At 41.2% G+C, this 21607-nt stretch overlaps 1 protein-coding gene across 3 annotated transcripts in view; it reads left to right on the top strand.

The window, feature by feature from the left end:
- RHOBTB1 (Rho related BTB domain containing 1) overlaps positions 1-21607 on the top strand; it is an 87441-nt gene that overhangs the window by 42656 nt on the left and 23178 nt on the right. For 2 of the 3 annotated variants that reach the window (XM_069753614.1, XM_069753616.1), the window contains 2 exons: positions 11506-11707; positions 14119-14222. In XM_069753614.1, coding sequence (XP_069609715.1) covers positions 11516-11707; positions 14119-14222 — 296 coding nt within the window. In that variant the 5' untranslated portion in view covers positions 11506-11515. Of the gene's footprint in view, positions 1-3111; positions 3307-11505; positions 11708-14118; positions 14223-21607 lie in introns of those variants that run through there. The other variant, XM_069753615.1, reaches the window with a different exon arrangement.

Below are 21607 nucleotides of genomic sequence, written 5' to 3'. Positions count from 1 at the left end.
ATACAGGAAATGTGCTAAAATTATAAAGAAAAAAACAACTGGTAAGTCGCATGTTATATTCCCTGTGGTTCTGCTGGTTCCCGTTGATCTTTGTTTATTTTGATGTAGTGATGACTTGTGATATATCCATAGCCAGTCACTGACTGCAGCGGTGCGATGATGCTGCATCACCGATACGGTCAGTGATTGGCTGCAGAGTAGTGATGAGCGAGTGTGCTCGGATAAGGTGTTATGTGAGCATGCTCGTGTCCTAATCGAGTATGTTCGGCCTGTTTGAAAAAATACCTGTTTGATAGGCAATCCCTGCATGCGTTGCGACTTGAACAGCCGCATGATGTGCAGCCGTGGCAACTGGAGCATTTTTTCAAGCACGCCGAAAATACTCGACTAAGGCCTCAGTCAGATGTCAGTTTTTATTACACACAAGAAAAACAGATTAAGTTTTTTCAGTCATATTCCGTCCGTTGCACTACAATGTCCATAAGGGAGTGAAGAAAAATGCACAAAGTCAAAAATATTATAAAATTGTATTTTATTAAATTCTTTTAAAAATACTGAAACCATTAAATAATTATAAAAAAGCAAACCAAGTAACCTCAGATGTGAGGGACACAATGGGCTACAAGCCCCTTTAGACACACCAATAGCAAAAATATCAAAAGTACTGGGAACAGTCCACAATAACTGATTTAGGAGGCAATATAATGCAACCCGGGAAAAACAGAGGAGCGTTTAACATCTAACTGATATGTATGAGCATGACCTGGCAATATCCCTAGTTCCTCATGCCTGAATATCAAGGTATCAGGGGCGCCCCCTGAAGAAGTGGGGACGAACCGCGCGTCGGGGTGGAGGGACACGGCACTAGCCCCACACATTGTAAGTATATTTTGGATTTGTTCAGTCCACATCTCCATATTCAGTCTTTAGGAGTTCCTATTTTTGCAGTGGCACATGAGGATTAGTGATACCTTAGTATTCAAGCATGAGGAACTAGGGATATTGCCAGGTCATGCTCATAGATATCAGTTAGATGTTAAACGCTCCTCTGTTTTTGCCGGGTTGCGTTATATTGCCTCCTAAATCAGCTATTGTGAACTGTTCCCAGTAATTTTGATATTTTTGCTATTGGTGTGTCTAAAGGGGCTTGTAGCCCATTGTGTCCCTCACATCTGAGGTTACTTGGTTTGTTTTTTGTAATTATTTAACTGTTTCAGTATTTTTAGAAGAATTTCATAAAATAAAATTTTACAATATTTTTGAATTTGTGCATTTCTGTTCACTCCCTTATGGACATTGTAGTGTAACGGACGGAATATGATAGTATATGTAGCACATTATGATTGATGGATCATTTATTAATAAATGTGTAAGATTTATCAGTGTTTTTTTTTATCAGAATTTGGTCCAATTTTCATTAGTTTTTCTTATATGTGAAAAAAAAATGTTTCCACCTTCTCCCATCTGTTTGTGAAAAACAGACAGCGCTCGGATACCATATGATTTTTTTTCGCAGACCAATAGACTTGCATTGACGATTTGATCTGACACTCGGATCAATATCGGACATGTCTACTCGATTTTGAGTCACTGTATCTTTCGGTCCTAGTGTTTTCCGACGCAGAAAAGGTGCCCTCCCGACTTTCTTCCTCTCGCCCTGCATAATAAGCATGTCATTTGCACCTTTTTCTGAACGCTGTAGAGCACTGGGAATGGAAGTTACAGTAACTATCTGACGCCTGTGCAGAATAAAAGTTAATCCAATCTCCATAGAAGAACGGAACAGTGAAGAACAGAGGATGCGCAGGTGATGGATTTCGGACCGCGCACCTGAAGTCATCGGGACACAGTGACAATGTGGGAGCAGAAAGATAGACTAATGAAGCAAGGAGGCAGCATTATCTTTCGGGCAGTGTACGCCAGGGGTGTCAAACTGCATTCCTCGAGGGCCGCAAACCATGCGTGTTTTCAAGATTTCCTTAGCATTGCACAAGGTGCTGCAAACATTATGTGTGTAGGTGATTAAATTATCACCTGTGCAGTACAAGGAAATCCAGAAAACATGACCTGTTTGCAGCCCTCGAGGAATACAGTATGACACCCCTGGTGTACGCCCCATAGCCTGGAATAGGTTATTTACACAAAGTGATCAAAGGTGATTTATCCACAACAAGGCATCATCCATGAGGCATACAAGTATCACTGGCTGGTCGGTCATGGTCCGATCCCCGCTGATCAGCTGTTGTCTGTGTCGTTGTCGTCGGCCGCCTGCCGGAAATGCTCAATTGCGGAGCTGCTCCGACTTCTGGCCGCGGCAGGGTACTACGCATCCGCCTCCTATTCAAATCAATAGAAGGGGGATGTGTAGTGCCCGGCAGAGACGGAGCAGCTCCGCAATTAAGCCGTTCCAACCGGTGCCCGCTACCGAGAACAGCTGATCGTGTGGGTGCCAGGCTTCAGACCCTGACTTATCAGACATTGTTAACCTAAGGATAGGTCATCAATGATAAAGTAGTGGACAACCTCTTTAAGATCCGATTGTACTCGGAGGACACACATATAACATCCGAGTATTAGTTGTTTTTCTCATGGACCCATTCAATTAAAAAGGCAGCTTCAACATCCTGGCTCAAAGTAGGACATGTGTTTTTCTATTTGTGGAAAATTGGTTAGCAGCAAAAATAAAGGCCATGAGGAGAAGCACATTGATTGTCAAGTGTCCCTGAGTTACCCATGAAATAATCAGATAGTACATATATGACAAAAACTGATGTGTGAATTAGCCCTAACTTTTTCACTTCCCAGTTAACCTCTAGTGTGCGTCCCTCATTAATGTTTTCCTTTCAGGAGGAAGTTTTATTTATAAGTTTAGGCATCCGTGCTCAATAACGCACTCACAATGGAGGCAGGTACAGAATGTACGACGGTTATTGTAGAATGCGTTCATCATGTAATGGCTGAAGACTGGTAACTTCCCCTTTGTACTCAGGTATCAGGTGCTGACTAGGTAGTGACACACCTGCAACCTCCTTGGATTTGTCATCTGTAGATGTGAGTCACAGTGAGGGACGGGATGTCACTTCTTAGGACTGGATCCAAGCCCACATATTTGTCTTGTCTAGTAAAGTTCAACCTCAGAACAGCTATTGCCTGCCTCCTGTTCAGAGAGCAGCCTCTGTCTGATGAGACCTGTAGCAACATGGAAATGCCAGGATCAGAAGTTTGGTGCAACTGACAATTGAATCAAGACTGAAATCATTGTGTTCACAGCTACCATCTGAGTTTTCCCTCGTTCTTGGCATACAGGTGAATAACTTAACTTTTTCATTGGTGTTCTTTTACTCTATCCACTGACTAAAGTAGGCATCATTAACTTACTGCTGTATAAAGTTCTAGTATGTTATGTATCTAGGAAGGCAAGACTTGGGCTGTCTTGTTCTTTAAGGCTATATTCACATGGAGCTTTTGAGGTGTTCAAAAACAATGAGTTTTAAACACGTTAGGAAAGGCTCTTTTTAGAGGAGTTTTTCTTTGAAGAGTTTTGGAACAGGTTTTTTTTTTAAAAGAAGCAGATTCCATCAAGATCTTCAAACAAGTGACATGCACTTTTTTCCACCAGGCATATTTACAAAAAGTCTTAAGGAAAAAAAACACTTTTTAAAACGCTATTAAAATATAAACAGCATAGTCAATTTCCCGCAGAAAGAAATAAGTTTATTTTAAGCTTTTTGAGGAGGATTTTGGAGCTGATTTCTAAAAATCATAGACAAAAAGGTAACTCATACAATGGAAACAATGCTCTCAAACCATAACATACGGTATGTGTTAAAACACTTTTTAGTGTCAAATTTGTAAAACAAAAGGGTGAATATGAATTTCTGATATGTGACAGTTATATACGATATGTGTACATTGATAAAATTTGGATCTTGCGTGAAAGATTTTGAATTTCGGACATCTCGGAGCATGGTTAAAAGGATTTCACTCCATTGATTTTGGAAATCGGTGACTTTACCATTTAAAACCTTTTTGAATCTGTGATCTATCAAAAGATAATTTTTAGTCCGAATTCCTTTTTAAACAGTCCTCACAGTTTGCAGTTTATTATTTAAGGGGTTTGTGCCAAATTTGGATTTTTTTTTTGTAGCCATAAATAAGGGAATAACCTTCCAAATGATGGAGATGCGACTTCTGGGACACCACCGATCCAGATAACAAATCTCTGAGGAGCCCCCTCTGAACAGAATGGAGGTTGAGTATGTGCGCTTCGTCTACATTCATTCATCATGGGATTGCCGGAGATAACCGAGTTCTGTGTTCGATGGTCAACCTTCGATCCATTCATCCAGAGCCCTGTTTTGGGGATAAGTGGGGGTCTTGGAGATCAGACCCCCAGCGATCAGGAAGTTATCCCTTCTACTATGGATAAAGGATAACTCCCAACCTTGGCACAAACCCTTTAACAGTTATATACTAATGTGTCATGCTTTATACAGTAATTCAGCCTATTTATAGGAATGCTATGCTATTTCACGCTGTACCAGGACTAGGTGCCTTGACAGGTACAGATGTCTGTGTAGATATAGGATCTGGCATGTTGGTCCTGCCATAGTGTTTTGTCATTGTCCAAAGATTTTCCGCATTTCATGACTTCTGTAGTTAGCAGAAGGCCTGAATTATCAACACTGCCTAACAGTAAGACTATCAGTTACCAATAGCAACCAATCAGAGCTCAGCTTTCATTTTTCCAGAGCAGCTTCACAAATGAAAGCTCAACTTCGATTGGTTGCCAAGGGCAACAAAGAGTCTTCCTGTTTGAAAATCTTGATAAATGAGTCCCGATTTGTAGTAAAAACAGTTTAGGTTCATCTAGTGTGTGTATATAGTGCATCATGTTGTCGGTATGGGTTTATAACAGTAGAGTAAGCAGGCAAACACTGTAGTAACGTGTTAATAGCATGTTTCCCATTGTGTACGTATAAATATCTTTCCTCACAACAAGGCGTAGTAATGATGACATCTTATTCTCTTTAGAAACATATGTTGAGTAATCCAGTGGCAATATTTGCCTACGGCTAAGTGCAAACATAGTGCACGGGTTCAATTAAAGCTATATATATAATTGTGATGAGTACAGTGATCTTCATTCCTCCTTCATGTCTTTTCATGACTAGTGAATCACAGCCGGCATCTCACAGTTTTGGAACTGGAAATTACCATACCTGGTACCTTCTTTACTGACAGGAAAGGGTGTCATGGCTTGTTGAGAATGACTGTACTTTGAGATAACCCTGCATAACATGCTTGTTCATGCACATTGCGCCATATCTTTAAAATATATGAATGAGTCTTAAAGGGGCTGTCCACTACTGGATATCAATGTCCCCAGGGTGCTGTATAAAGTAAAACCATTCTATAATATAGACTCAGCTAGTGGCTGCTTTGTTGTCAGCCCTGTTTCCCCCACAGGTGTCCTGTCATAAAAACAATATCAAGTGACCACTGCAGTTAATCAATAGCTGCTGATCGACTGCAGCCTTCACATTTTTGTCTCAGCGGAAGGCTAGGTTCACATTGCGTTAATGGGTTAACGCTAGCGGACTCCGTTACATGGTGAAATTGTCGCAATTAGCGCCATGCAACGGATCCGTTAGCGCACCCATTGACGGCAATGTGCTAACGGATCTCTAGCGCATCGCTAGCGCATGCCATTTTCAGCACGCGCTAGCGATGTCCCGTTAGTTTCGGACGGACCGTGGACGCTGCTTGCAGCATCCGAGGTCCGTTCCTCGCTAGCGCAGATCGGGTATCTGCGCTAGCGGGATCGCTGAACGCGATCCCTTTTGGGACATTGCGTTAGCACAATCCGCTAGCATATGCGCTAAACGGATTGCCCTAACGCAATGTGAACTGAAGAAAGAGGGGTTTGTTTTTAGTCTTTTAATACAAATTTGTTAGCTTTGCATAAGAATCACCTTGTTATACTGAAAGGCATTTTCTAGAATTTGTAACAACAAAAAAAAAAGCAGGGAGTGGTTAAAAAAACAATGAAAAACTATTTGTCTCTTCCATCCCCCCACCCCCACTGTTCCAGGTCTATTGTTCATGTGATCGCTACTGATCTATGCTCACTCCCTGCAGCAATCACATGTGACATGTCATTCATGTGACCACTGCGGCTAGTGATACTGGCATTCACAGCATCGGACCCCTGGGGTCAGTGATTGGCTGCAGCTGCTAGAAGATTGTGATCACTGCAGGATGTCAGCATAGACTACTAAGAAGCACTGGATTGAATAAGTGAGTATAAGTGTATTTGTATACATCGGGTAAAATAAGTATTGAACATGTCACCAGTTTTCTAAGTAAACATTTTTCTAAAGCTGTTGACATGAATTTCTCACCAGATGTCGGTAACAACCCATCCAATCCACACAGGCAAAGAAATCGTCAATAGATATATAGATTTCCATATATTAAGTTATGTGTAATAATGAGAAATGACACAGGGAAAAATTATTTAATTAATCGCCCGTCCAAAAGTCTGTGTTGGTGTTGACAGCTGCAAGACGCCTCCGGTATGGAGAAACTAGTCGCATGCATCGCTCAGGTGTAATTTTGGCAAATTATTCCCTGCAAACAGTCTTCAAATCCGGAACTAAACTTTAAGCTTTAGTTCCTCCCATAAATTCCATTCCTTAAATTTCTATTGGATTCGGGTTAGTTGATTGGCTAGGCCTAGCAGCTTTACTTTCTACTTCTGAAACTAGTTGAGAGTTTCCTTGGCTGCGTGTTTGGGATCATTGTCTTCCTGAAATGTCCACCCTCGTTTCATCTTTGTCATCCTGGTAGATGGCAGCAGATTTTTATCAAGAATATCTTGGTACATTTGTCCATTCAACCTTCCTTCAATCATATCAAGTTTTGACAGGTTCGTATGCTGAAAGACAGCACCAAGATGTTCCCTCCTTCAAACTTCACTGTTGGTATAGTCTTTTTGGGGTGATATGCAGTGCCTTTTGGCCTCCAAACATGGTATTATGCCTTCCAAAGAATTCAATTTTGGTCTCATCTGACCAGACTATAGTCTCCCAGTATTTCACAGGCTTCTCTAAATGTCGTTAGCAAAGTTTAAACATGCTTGAACATGCTTTTTGTTTAGCAATGGAGTCTTGCATAGTGAATGTGCATACAGGCCATGGAGGCTGAATGCATTACTAGTTTTCGTTGAAACAATTGTACCTGCTGATTCAAAGGCTTTCCACAGTAGGTCTTTGGCTCTTGGACAACTCTTCTGATAACTCTTTTTACTCCTCCGTCTGAAATCTTTGGCGGGGAGTACCTGGTCATGGCTGGTTTATGGTGAAATGACGTGCTTTAGACTCCCGGATTATGTCCCAACAGTGCTCACTGGTACAGTATGTTTTGCAACAATATTGATGGGTTTTACCCATCTTGAGATGTTTCTCGTTTGGCACCTTGGTAATGAGACACCTTTTAATAGACCATCTGTTGAACCAGTGGATATTGTTTTTCACAAAGCAGCAGGTTTGCTTTCTAATTACTGATAGACTTCAGTTGGTGTCGTTGGTGTCATGACATTCCATGGCTTTTTGCACCTCTCTTTCTTCATGTTTGGGCTACCTTGTATGTAACAATAATGCGAAGGTTCAGCACAGTTCTTTAGTAGCCAAGAGCTTTTTGTCAGTTTATGAATGTGTAATCAGATGAGTTAAAATGACAGACTACAAACATTTTCCTATCGTGCTATGTTCCTTTTCTTCAATGACGGAACAAGCATCCTGCTTTCCAGGATCTTCCTAGACTGAACAGTCTGAAATGGAAACAAGGAAATAATCAGGTCATAAGATGTAATGCTGGATTGCAAGTACGGTAGATACTTTGGAGCTCTTTAGTTTTATGGACAATGCAATTTGTGTGATGTTATGTCCAAGAGCATATTATGTACAACTTCACATTATATTTAATTGAATAAGTTCCTTGATGATCTGGCATATCTGTATACATGTGGTGCATTGTGCAGGACTTTGAACGATATATAACATTAGAAATGGCTGTAAAAAGCCATTACTAAAGGGAAAAAAATATGCTGCTGAAAGTGACCATACAGTCTCCATTCTCGTGTAAAGATCAGTGATTTTGCCTTCTGTACAGTGAAAGCGTTGATTCGCATATTGTCACGATACCAGCTCTTGACCACTAACGAGTAACTGCGGCTGAGATCACGAGAGATTTGAATGGGGTAAGGAAGACTTTACCAATTGGGTGAGCAAGAAAGATTCTCCCCACCAATGGTCTGATTTTCATTCATTTATAGATGATCTCTGAGTTTTTAAAACTAGTTATTGAGATTGTAATTGGCAGATTATTTGCATTTAAATCCCCTCTTGAGGGGTTGTACAAAGCTCTACCAGATCTACCCAGGATTGGCATTTCATAACCTTTGCAAAAGTCTTACCCACGTTGAGGTTCATTTTGTGGCAAAGTTCTGTAAAAAAAAAAAATAAGATTTGTTTCCTAGAGCCTTGTGTATGCATACGTAAAATATGTTACTATTTAGTGCTGAGATTAGAAAATTAAATCTGGATCTTGGTGATTGAGATAATTGTAAGACAAAACCCTCTGTAAAAAAAAGGTCTACACCCTGTGCCATCATGCTGCTCATTATTTCAAGTTCCTATGCATATTTGAAGTCTTGGATAACTTCTGGAGACACATTTACACCCCACTGTACTGCACAAGCCTATTATTCCTTATAATGTACTGCTTACTAATAACAGTGATTATTATGGCCATTGACAGTAGACACTAACAAGTAATTTTTACCTTCTGCTTAAACTTGTAATTAGACTTGATTGTGTAGCCAGTTATTTGTTGCTTTTCTCATTGCACCTACTTTCTCCTCCATGCAGATTGACAAATTTCACAATAGTCTAATAATGTCTGTCAATGTAGATCTGTATTATTGTTGGCACACCTGCAATATTTATTGATGGCACCCAAGATTTCCTGACCTCAGTAATAAGTGTACACTAGTGGAGCATGTCTTACAGCCATTAGATGGGTTACTCTGATCATAACCATGTAATGGTTAAAGTTGGAGACTGTGTCTGGTGCCATTCTTTCCAATAGATTGGCCAAACCCAAAATCTCAAAAATAACAGATGCCGTGAAATGTATTGCTACACATATAGGAGCACAAATTGGTCGTCCAGGGCTTGCCCCCCACTATGAGAAGACATGATAAACCTCTTTTATACAATACTTTAGGTAAGTCAATAGTACATGATTCCCCTAAGGTAGACTGGACCACCATTTTTACTATTTCGATTTGTGCTGGAAGGTCCACTGTGGTCATCGTGGTCTTGTCTTTTTACTGATTACACCTCTGACACTGTAACATTTGAACTTTGCTGAGTAAAATTTAGCCTTGGTCGATCATTATTACCCAATGCTATTCCCTATTTAGCTTGATTATTTTCAGCCCTGTGGCCTTCACATTTGAAAGTCTTGAGACTCATGAGCAGCCCAAAAATGACCACTGTTCTATGCTACTTCCTATTTATAGCTAGCCGTTGGCACACCATATTGAGCAATTAATAATTACCCCAGTCACTTCATCACTGCCGACAACCGGTAACAACTATTTTCTATGACTAGATATTCAATATAGGTCAGCAGCTTTGGGAAAGTTTCTCAAGATTACAGGCCTTGAGGCATTATTGCCCTGAAGGTATTGACCGGTGTAAAATCTTGTTGCTCATTAGATTTTGTAGCAGAAGTTCCCTTTAAAGTTTTAAAAATGAAAGTCTAATAAAATAATTGCCGAAAATTAAGACAACTATTAATAAAATGAATTAAAAAAAAATGTAAAAACACTTTCCTAAAGTAGTAGTATTATTGTTAACAATATCATGCTGTCAGTAAAAATAAAGGAAGCATGATATTGCCCGGTCAGTTTCTTCCGTTCTTGCCGTAGAATCACTGTTTATCTTCTGTATGAGGATCCTATTGATCAAGTGTTCTCCTTTATGTATTGTAGTGGCATTCTGGATATTTGATCCTATTGAATCAAGTATTCTCCTTTATGTATATTTGTAGTGGAATTCTGGATATTTATCAGTTACCGACTATTCGTAAACCACATTCACCTGCTCTGACTCGCAGCGTACGGAGAAACCTGTCAATCAGAGTCAAGAGGGTAGGACTAGCCTGCCGCTTTTAGATAGGAGGACTCCGCACTGGGCTCTCGCAGCAGCATATAAGTAAGAATTTTATGAAAAGGACTGTAAGGACCAAATTTAGAAACTTGGCGGTAAAATCTGAGTCTCTGTCTCTTTGATAACATCGCTCTTCCATATTACCGTTATTTTAACTGTGTGCACGGGTGAGTGCACCGCCTCTTGAAAATTAAGTACAGATCATGTTTTCTAGAAAGCAAGCAAAGATCGCCTCTCATAAGGCATTGTAATTTTTAGGATAATTTCTCTTGGTGGCGGTTAACAAGCTCTGAGAATAGATGCGTGGACTAGAAAGCAGAGAAGCTGAAGTGGTGTAATAACTTATTTCCTATGGGAGTATGTGTAGAAAATTAACAGATATAATTACTGCACTGCAGTAAAAGCACAGGAATATTGCGTACAGAGAGAAAGGCAAGCTAAATATATATCCTACGTACTGAGTTTGATGTTCAGTATATCATGGCTTTTATCGCAGATGAATTCCAAAGTTATTCTGAATCTTGTCCTCACTAGTATAATATTTGCATAACGCTCATCGAACAGTTTATATGTAGAATTGAATTTTGTTGTTGGGTTATCAATGATATTTACATTTTTCCACAAAAATCTTTTCATCTTGGCCCCCAAATAATTTACATGTCACTTTAGTGTTAATTAAAATAATATTTTTTATTATTCTCATTATTAGTGAAAAGTACTGTATGTTTTTGTTAAAAACAAAAAAAAAATAATAATAATAATAGTCAGCCAAACAAGGCCCACACTGCAGACTCCACAGAATCACTTATGCTTAGGACAGATGACAAACATCTGATCTCTGGGACCCCAGCAAGAGTTTTCCCGTGCTCCCGGATCCTTCTCACTGTATGACCCCAGTAAGGAGTCGAGTAGCGTGGCGGTCCAGCATGTCTGGTGGCAGTGGCGGAGATACTTGCTGGAATGAACTAACCTTGTGTATCTCTTATAGATATATCGTGCTTTATATTTTGTGTAAATGCAGTCAAAATCCAGAAGATCGGCCACATTCCAGATAGTCCTGACTGGTGTATGTTTAAAGCAAACAAATGGTCTCATGATGTTTTTCATCCAGGTGTGCCCTGCCACGGCGAGACTCAGCTCCGGGCGGCTCACTGTAAAAGGAGGAACATACAGTAACTCTCACCTTTAGATGTAAATTAACTCTTCACAGAGTTAGGAGTGTATTGCCATCGCCTTGCTCATCTAACCATTATCTTCTCCTTAGGGCTGCATAAATGGACACTGATATGGACTACGAAAGACCCAATGTGGAAACCATCAAGTGTGTGGTCGTGGGAGATAATGCGGTGGGCAAGACGCGGCTCATCTGTGCAAGAGCATGTAACACTACACTAACTCAGTACCAGCTGCTGGCCACCCACGTACCTACAGTATGGGCAATAGATCAGTATCGAGTATGTCAGGAGGTAAGCCTCTGTCTAACTCTACATGTATGTGATATGGTAGCCAAGCCTCTTCATCCACAGGAAATGTTATCATAGTTCTTCAGCTTTTTATATCTAGTATGGCAGAAGTAGGAGATATATTGATTATATTACTTCTCTTTTTCCCATAGTTTATTGTTTAACTAGCTGAAGAGCCCGGCGTTGCCTGGGCATAGTAAATATCTGTGGTTAGTTATAGCACCTCACTTCTCTTATTTTCCCATCGCGCCTCTCATTTTCCCAATCACATCTTTCATTTTCCCCCTCACATCTCTCATTTTCTCCCTCACTCCTCTCATTCCCCCCTAACACTTGTCATTTCGATCTCACATCTGTCATTTTCCGATCACTCCACTATTTTCCCTCACTCCTCTCATTTTTCACACACCTTTTCATTTTCACCTCACACCTCTCATTTTCACCTCAGTATATACATGTTTGTCATCTCCCTTATATATAGCATACACCTGTATGTCATCTCCTGTATATAGTATATACCTGTATGTCATCTCCCCTGTATATAGTATATACCTGTGTGTCATCTCCCCTGTATATAGTATATACCTATGTGTCATCTCCCCTGTGTATAGTATATATGTGTGTGTCATCTCCCCTGTAGATAGTATATACCTGTGTGTCATCTCCCCTGTATATAGTATATACCTGTGTGTCATCTCCCCTGTATATAGTATATACCTGTGTGTCATCTCCACTGTATATAGTATATATCTGTATGTCATCTCCTCCTGTATTAGACCTCATTCACACGTTATTTGCTCAGTATTTTTACCTCAGTATTTGTAAGCTAAATTGGCAGCCTGATAAATCCCCAGCCAACAGGAAGCCCTCCCCCCGGGAGTATATATTAGCTCACGCATACACATAATAGACAGTTCATGTGACTGACAGCTGCTGTATTTCCTATATAGTACATTTGTTGCTCTTGTAGTTTGTCTGCTTATTAATCAGATTTTAATTTTTGAAGGATAATACCAGACTTGTGTGTGTTTTAGGGTGAGTTTCGTTTGTCAAGTTGTGTGTGTTGAGTTGCGTGTGGCGACATGCATGTAGCGACTTTTGTGAGATGAGTTTTGTGTGGCAACATGCGTGTAGCAACTTTTTGTGTGTCGAGTTGCATGTGACAGGTTAGTGTAGCAAGTTGTGTGCAGCAAGTTTTGCGCATGGCGAGTTTTGCGCGTGGCGAGTTTTGTGTGGTGCCTTTTGAGTATGTGCAAGTTTTGTGTGAGGTATGTGCAACTTTTGTGCATGTGGCAATTTTTCCACGTAGCTGTAGCTGCGACGCCTCCAACACTTTTCCTTTCACTTTTTTCCCCATTATGTAGATAGGGGCAAAATTGTTTGGTGAATTGGAACGCGCGGGGTTAAAATTTCGCCTCACAACATAGCCTATGACGCTCTCGGGGTCCAGACGTGTGACTGTGCAAAATTTTGTGGCTGTAGCTGCGACGGTGCAGATGCCAATCCCGGACATACATACACACATACACACACACACATTCAGCTTTATATATTAGATTTACCGTAACCCTTTTTGACAGAAATTTTGACAAAATCTAAGCTAGATAAAGAATGAGCATATACCCTGCTGTAAGTTATGGTAAGTTAATAGTAATAGTGCATATAAATAACAAAAGGTATTCCAAAAAGTGTAAACGCCATCCCACCGCAACAAGGTGTACCCCAATCTGGACGGTCCTGTCCTTTGGTATTAAAACCTCTCCTAGAGTCAGACACCCTCAATGTAGCTGGGAGCAGAGCAGGACCGGAGTCCGACTGGTGAGATACCCGGCCTTGGGAAGCTATATAAATTTAATTCTGAGTTTAAAAACGGGAGCCACACCCCTGTTTTTACAAGGTGCAAAAAACTCACATTTTCTATATAGAGTAAAAAACGTCAGCGATCTACCTCAAGAATGACGGCAAAATCACCAGCAAAGACCCTTCAGGAAAATGACCACTGGTGTTACCTGAAGTGGCTTCTCCTGGGAAAAACTTGAATCCACTTGAAAAATACACATATCCTTGGGGACTTTTTTTTGACAGGTTTTTATTTTCCTGAATTGATTTTGAAGAGTTCTAGAAGATTTTTCATTCCTGAATTATGTTTGCATCCTTCCAATTGGACATTGCCTAGTTTGGAGAGTTTTTCACTCAGGATCCTCATCAAAGTGATGTGCACTTTTTCACTCTACCGAGTGGTTTTCAATTTCACAGACATGAAATCCACCTTTTATTACTTGTCCTGCATATTACATTTCAGCAAAGATCTCGTGCTGCCACATTAAATAGTGCGCAATCTTCAGAATTCTTAAACAGGCGGAGGAGGATGCTGCAGCGTTAAACCTATCATTATATTTATATCTCTTCTTCAGGTTCTTGAACGCTCCCGGGACGTTGTCGATGAAGTGAGTGTTTCTCTCAGGCTGTGGGACACCTTTGGGGATCATCACAAGGACAGACGTTTTGCCTATGGAAGGTAAACCATAATGCTTACTGCCTACATAGCAAGCAGAGTAAATCAACGTTGGATTTGACTTTATCCACGGGATATGGGCTTTTACAAGCTTTAATTGTGCTGAAACCAGAGACCAGGATCTCGTTTCACAGTGTAGGCATATCCGATATGCAGTACTTTATGGTAGTTGCATAGAAATCCCATGAAAGAGTTATATACTGTTCTGTTTTACCCATGGTTGCCATAATTATAAGTGCACAATCCCAAGGTCATGTAAATATGTCTTTCTATGTAGACATTAGTGATGAGCGAACGTGCTCGGATAACGTGTTATCTTATCTGAGCACGCTCGGATGTTGTCTGAGCTTGTGGGCGTGCTCATATATTATGTTCAAGACCCTACGGTTGCATGATTTGCGGCTATTAGACAGTCCTTAGGCTACTTTCACACTAGCGTCGGAATCTCCCAGTCGCAATGCGTCGAGCAGAGATTCCGACGCTAGCGTTTGACGCACTGCACAACGGGTGCAGTGGATGCATTTCTCCGGCGCATCTGCTGCCCCATTGTGAGGTGCGGGGAGGTGGGGGCGAAGTTCCGGCCGCGCATGCGCGGTCGGAAAAAGCGGTCCGTCAGGAGCAAAAACGTTACATGTAACTTTTTTGCTCCCGGCGGTCCGCCACAACACGGCGCAACCGTCGCACACAGCCTTACACATGTGGGGATTGCATAAGGCTGACCATCTATTGTGGGCCTCCAGACTTCCAAACTCTTCCCCAAGAGATGAGGAGAGAAGGATCCTACCTGTAGGAATGGTTGATCCTTTTGTTCAGCACAGGGATAATCTTTCTCCCGACTCCCCATACACATGCACACTTAGTTCAGTTGAGCATGCATGTGTTCAGTGTTCACTGTATGGAGAGAAGACAGTAAACTGCTGCCTGACATCTTCCTTGACCACTAATTTTTACAGAAAAAGAGGATCAGGCATTTACAATGAAACAGGACAATTCTTCTCTGCCCCGACATCATATGTTAGACAGCTCGAGAGGCCCCCATGTAAACAAGTTGGTTGGCCAGTTGTACTAGAATTAGAATTTAAAAAACTAAGTCATGCCCATGTTAACTCAGTTTTCTATACGCCAACTGCTTTGCCAGACTATTGCATGGCGTGATGAAAAAAAGAGCAAAAATTTAAAAAACGCTCTGTGATTTTCCAATATTCTCATCTGAATGAGCCCTAATGCGGGATTTGTGTGCTGTGTTTTGTATTGAACCGGATGATTAGTGCGGTAGATACTTGCCAGACCACCTCGCATGGGAATTTGTTAGAGAAGGTGGTGGGATTAAGTATATATATCTGCACACCTCAGCAGGGGCAAATGTCAACTGGGCTGTGAATAGGAGTGTGACAACAATGGAAAATGATATGAAAACAGTGAATGAAAAGAGGAAGGTTGTGTAATGTAAGGTATTATGGAAACATTACAAAACAGCATTGTAAATTCCTAAGTCACAGCCTGAGGCAGGGACCATATATTGATTTATAGAAGCGTCAAGAATTTACTAAGAATTTCAAGATTTTTTGTAATGGATAGCACCGTGCACACGGCTGCACCTGCTCGTCTAGAGGTCGCAATGACAAGTATGCAGCACTATAGAGACTGTATTATCATGTGAACAAGGCAGGTTGGCTATTCAGGAATTTAGAAAAAGTCTACGATGGCCACAATGAGGTCACTAGTGGCGACAATATTAAAGGGGATGTCCACTACTGTACAACCTTTTATTAATGGGCCTATGGAGGTCAACACGTTTAAAAAAAATTGATATCCACATTATGGACCTGTGAGCCTCCTCTGTATTCAGGGATGCAGTTTCTTCAGGTGGCTGAGATCAGCATTCAGTAGGTCTTGTTGGCTGAAATATTCACATTTTGTCCGTGCAGAGTGAATGCTGCAGCCAATCATTGACTGCAGCTCTCACATGACTCCTCACCCAGATATTGATCCATGAAGTGCTGAGTACGGAGAAACGGCTCCAGTTCGGGAGTTGTGTATAAGTTTTTTTCACCTACCTGGGCCCATTAATAAAATGTTGACCATTTTAAATACCAAAGTAATAGTTCGAGGGGTATTCCCATCTTATTTGTGATATAGCCAGTGGATATGTCATAAATGTCTCAGTGGTTAGCATTGTTGCTTTGCAGCGCCGGGGTCCTGAGTTCAAATTCCACCAAGGATAACATCTGCAAAGAGTTTGTATATTCTCCCGTGTTGGTTCCTCCCACACTCCAAAGACATACTGATAGGGAATCTAGATTGAGAGCCAAAATGGGGACAGTGATGATAATGTGTGTATAGTGCTATGCAATATGATAGTGCCATATAAGAAAAACATAATAAATAATAATAATAACAGCGCATGCACTAACTCTGGGATCCTATCTCTAACTGTGACCTTCCTATTTAGCAATGTGTATAAATCACTTTACCCTTTAAAATTAATGGAGTACTGTTAATGCAGTAATATACTAGCAAAACTCCACCAATATCTGTGTTTCGCAGTTGCTTCCGGGTCCTGGCAGCTTTTGATCATGCTATGTGTTGGCATGTCATTAAAGATGTGCATAAAGGTGGCTGACTGAGTTCACAGCAGTAGCTAAGCCAACCCCGTTCTCCGTCACAATGGATGAATACGCAGAGAAGGGGGCTGCCTTAGCTATTACAGTAAGCAGTCAGCCAGCCTCTTTCATATACCCCATTGACCACAATCCACCATATCAAATGACTTTTCTGTGTCAAGCACAGGGTCTGAAGTGGAGTTGCTCCAGTGAGTTGGGTTTGCCCATATATCTCAGGTGTATATTTTAGGAATTGTGGAAAAAAATGAGCTCTGCTTCCACTTTTTTTTATGAAGATCCCATAGATAAAGGCCACACCTGTCAGACATTTATGGCATATACTGTGCATTTACTGGAAATGCTTAACATGAGTAATTCCCGTTTCACAAAAGCTTCTCCGAAACTAACGTCCGACTTTCCACTTTTGTTTTCTCTTACCTAAAGTTATCACTGACCAGTACAAGATGAAGCAGTGCACAGAACCTTTAAAACCTGTTCCTTTAGGTTAATTCTTCTTATGCCAAATCCTCGCCACCTGCCATCAGACCCTAGTCTGCTTACATGGAGGGTCAACAGTAGGAATAAGTGCTACTTGCAATCTGTTGACAGAAGGGTGACCCCATAAGGGTTCAGCTTCCTCGAATACAAGTAAAGATTTAATTACTTAACAGTGTATACTTAGGATTAAATATAGTGTGGAATCTACTTGCAGAAAGGCAGAGCTGTTCCCAGGCGCCTCTTGGGTCGTATTAGAGCCTCTCATATCTCGAGTCATGAGACAGATAATATGGATTACACAGATCTATATTGCTGGCTCAGTCATTTAAAAACATCCATTTGTGATCTCTTCTCCACTATAAGTTTTTGGGATATTGAAGGACATTGGTGATCATATTATTTGTTAGGCAATGGAAGTGAGTACGTTGACGCCCTCTAAGGGCAACGTCGGCCCTGTAACCTTTGAAGCAGATTTACAACATGAATTAGGGTATTTCACATTTCATTTATGTTTGTAGTAACCTCTGACTCTGAGATAGACGCCTACAGTTGACACCAAGTAAACAAGTAATGAATATACAATGTCCCAAAACTGTAAAGCACCATAAATTAACCAGGCCCAGGAACGTATTTGGTTAATAAAGCGTTTTGATTAACTCATTCTTCAGTTTCGATGTTGAACCTTCAGTTTCACTAACAACATGAATCTTCCAGAGAAAACAACAGGGAGAATATGTGGGTATCGCACGGAAAATGCCCATTTCCTATAAATGTCAGCATTAGTGATGAGCGAGCGTGCTTGTATAAGGTGTTCTCGGAGCATGCCCATGTGCTATAGAGCGTCTTCAGCGTGCTCGGATACTATGTTGGAGTCCCTGCTGATGCATTTCTTTTGGCTGTTTGACAGCCACAGCACATGCAGGGATTACCTATTTGTTAGGCAATCCCTACATTTTGTTGAACAGCCACGAGACATGCAACCGCAGGGACTCAAACCTAATATTCGAGCACGGTGAAGATACTCTATTAGCACACGAGCATGATCGGATAACATCTTATCCAAGCACGCTCGCTCATCACCAGTCAGCATATATACTGTATATCTGTTGGGACCTTGCGTTTGGATTGCATCAGGTGCCCAGAATATGGATACAACACTGGACAATTAGATAGGTGAGGGTCCGACACCTTGCAGTCCCACCAATTAGGTACAGGTGAATAGGAAATAAGGAGCAGTACTTGGTAGCGGTCTCTAAGCATCGTGTGGGTGTCACGATCCATGTTTGGATCTGTGGCAGATCTGGTTTCCTTCAGATTAAAACTTTTTTTCCTTTCAGGTCATTGGGGGTTAATGCAGTTTTTCCCTGGTGGCCGCTGGTGTAATTGCCTTGCAGCTTGTTCTGCTGATGTGGGTGGTGACCACTCCCACCTTCCTTTAAAAGGTCACCTGGTTCATCAGCTGACTGTTGGTTATACAGGTCCTTTGGATACCAACCTTGCTGGAATAGGAGCTTGCTGAGGGATGTTGTTCTACAGCTGAATACTTATTCCTGGTGCCTTACTCTGTTGTGCGGTGCATTGCAGCAGAGAAAGCTAAGTGTGGTGTTATTGTTTCTTTGTCCCTTTGTTGTTTGTAACTTTCCCAGTGTTGTATTGGTGCAGAGGTGGGACCACTGCTCTCACCTGCCAGTTCCCTACATAGGGATTAGAGCAGGGCAAGTGAGGGACTAGGTATCCTGGTCGGCGACGGGTTGAAAGAACCCGTATAAGGACGGTAGCAATATCAGGGCACAGCCTCAGGTGAGTGCAGGAGGTGCCCATTCCCCGTTCCCTACCGACAGGGCCCACTGTTGTTAAAGTGTCCCCGGTGTACCCTTGTGTGTTTCGCCGTTTTGTGACCAACCACATGCCAGGTCGTGTCACACCAGGACAGTCACATCGTGACAGTGGGGCTGCAGTTTTCCACCCATTACAATGCTTATATCCGGCAACTGTACGCCAGTCTTCAGACCCCAACGATGTCATATTGCTGACCTAACCTGGATAGTTAATCAATTGTTTAGGCCCACAAAACTCCTTTAAGGCATATAGACATCATACAGAGGGTCTTTACGCTCAGTCAGAACCCTTTGGTATTTTCCAGAACTGGGAGCTACATCGTAAAACTCTCACTCAGGTTGACTCGACATGCTGATGCGAGTCATGGTTGCCTATTTTTTCAGTATAACCTGCATAAAAGCTGTTTCCCAAAGACGGCTATAAAATAATTCACTAAGGGTTAGTGAAGTCAGGCTGATGGTCATACACATGGGGGTGGTGGCTGTACTTTCTTATATCTTTCTTCTCCCATAATAGTACTCTGTCACAATGACTTTCGGTTCCACCTTTTCAATTAGTGGTGAGTCCATCCTCAGTCTAATCTTCCAAGCTTTGTTCTGTGTTACTCTATTAGCTCAGTGGAGCATTGACTCATAATTTGGGGTGTGTGACAATGCTGAGGATTACAAGCTATTAATGCTCGCTTAGCACCATTGATGACTATGGTTGTACGTGACTGATTACAGCGTCCTGCCATCAGTGGAAAGAGCATGTGGGTTAAATAGCCTGGATCAAAAACCCTCAATATGCACATGCACTGCATTTTTGTAGGGAGATGGCAGAGCAATAACTTGTGCGGTTTTTATTATGATGGCTCATGATAATATTTACAAGCAAAGGATACAAAAAAAAGGTTGGCTTTCTTTATTGCACTTGTCTTTTAAGTACTTTTCTCTGCACTTTCTAGCTTAATCAGTACTTAGCCCCGGGCAAAGTCTTGGATTGAAGTTTTTTTTTTATTAAAAAAGTTATTGGATATCTCCTAGACACTTGGAGCAGTGCCTGGGTTTGATATTTATAGCTTTAGAAGTATTTTTTATGTTGAGGATAGAAATATGTAGAGCAGTTACATAAAGCACTTTATTTTGTGATTCTTTATTGTGGCTTACATAGAGTTTGTCACAAAACCGAGGACAGATATAATGTTTTTGTGGAGCAGTGATGACATTAAACCTTAAAAATGTTCCCCAGTGATTTTTTTTTTATTCATTCTGTAACTAGTTCCCCAATGTACTTAATTCAGCTAATATTATCCTATTTAGTTGTTCCTTTCTATCTGAAAATTAATGGATTTTTTCTTCTCAGTTGGGTCCTGTGATCTCATGGTGACCCCCTGGGATTTGCACGCCTTCATGTTGTCTGTCACTCGAGGTTTCTTTGTGATGAAATGGCATGGACTGTAACACAAACCTTCTTCACAGTTACTGATGATGATTACTCAGCTCCTATTACATGGTTACAGTGTAAGAGATGACCATTCAGACTCCTGACTTATAAAATATAAACTAATTTAGGAGAATATAGAGGTATTCAGACTCCTGACTTATAAAATATAAACTAATTTAGGAGAATATAGAGGTACTGGTAGTTGCCACTGTAATGATGTGCTAATGCATGATGTGACTTATAGCCGAGCCTAGATGAATAACATGAGGGTGAAATCCGAGAATGAAAATGGAGGATACAAGCCTGAACTGCATGGAATTAAAGTACACTATATTAATATGTGAAAGAAGTGCAGAATATAAAAGGGTAGCCCTCTTTTTGTTACTTTTTAATGCAGTGATCATGTATTGACCATGCACAAGATGGCTGAGACTTAAAGAGATCCTGTGATGTTAAACATGGTGCCTGATCTGCAGGATGCATATCATAAAGTACAAGGAGGCTTTATGTTTAGGAGTCCAGTGGGCGGTCCTAATCACAAATTTCCACCCTTCCTTGTATGACTATGCATGGAGATAGCTGTCAGTGACTAAACATAGAAATGTTAGTCATTTCAATCAATAAAATACAAGTTTTTATTCTTTTCCCACAAAACCAAATATTAGTCTCATCGTCTCCTGCTTTTTACCATACCGCCTTAGATGTGATTACATGTACAATCTGACCAGTTCACTTTAATCACTTTATATTGAAACTGTCACGCCGTAAGTGGCGTTAAAGGGGCAGGAGGGCGTACTGGGACCCGCACCTGTCCCTACCACTTTAATGGGGCCCTGGCTTTCCCTTATCTCGGGGGTACCTATGATGGTTAGGAGACCCAAGCCGCCAGCGTATCCCTGTCTCCTGTGCAGGCCCTATAAGTGGCCCCCTCTCCCCCCCAGGGAGGAGGACTGCACCAGTGTGTAAATACAACACTAAACAGGGTATACAGACAAGGTAACTAAAAGTCTCAAACTCACCAAA

Source organism: Ranitomeya imitator, chromosome 2 (assembly GCF_032444005.1).
Source record: "Ranitomeya imitator isolate aRanImi1 chromosome 2, aRanImi1.pri, whole genome shotgun sequence".
NCBI classification, from domain to species: Eukaryota; Metazoa; Chordata; class Amphibia; order Anura; family Dendrobatidae; genus Ranitomeya; species Ranitomeya imitator.
Note: the sequence above shows the minus strand (reverse complement) of the source record. Positions and strands in the feature narration are given on the sequence as shown.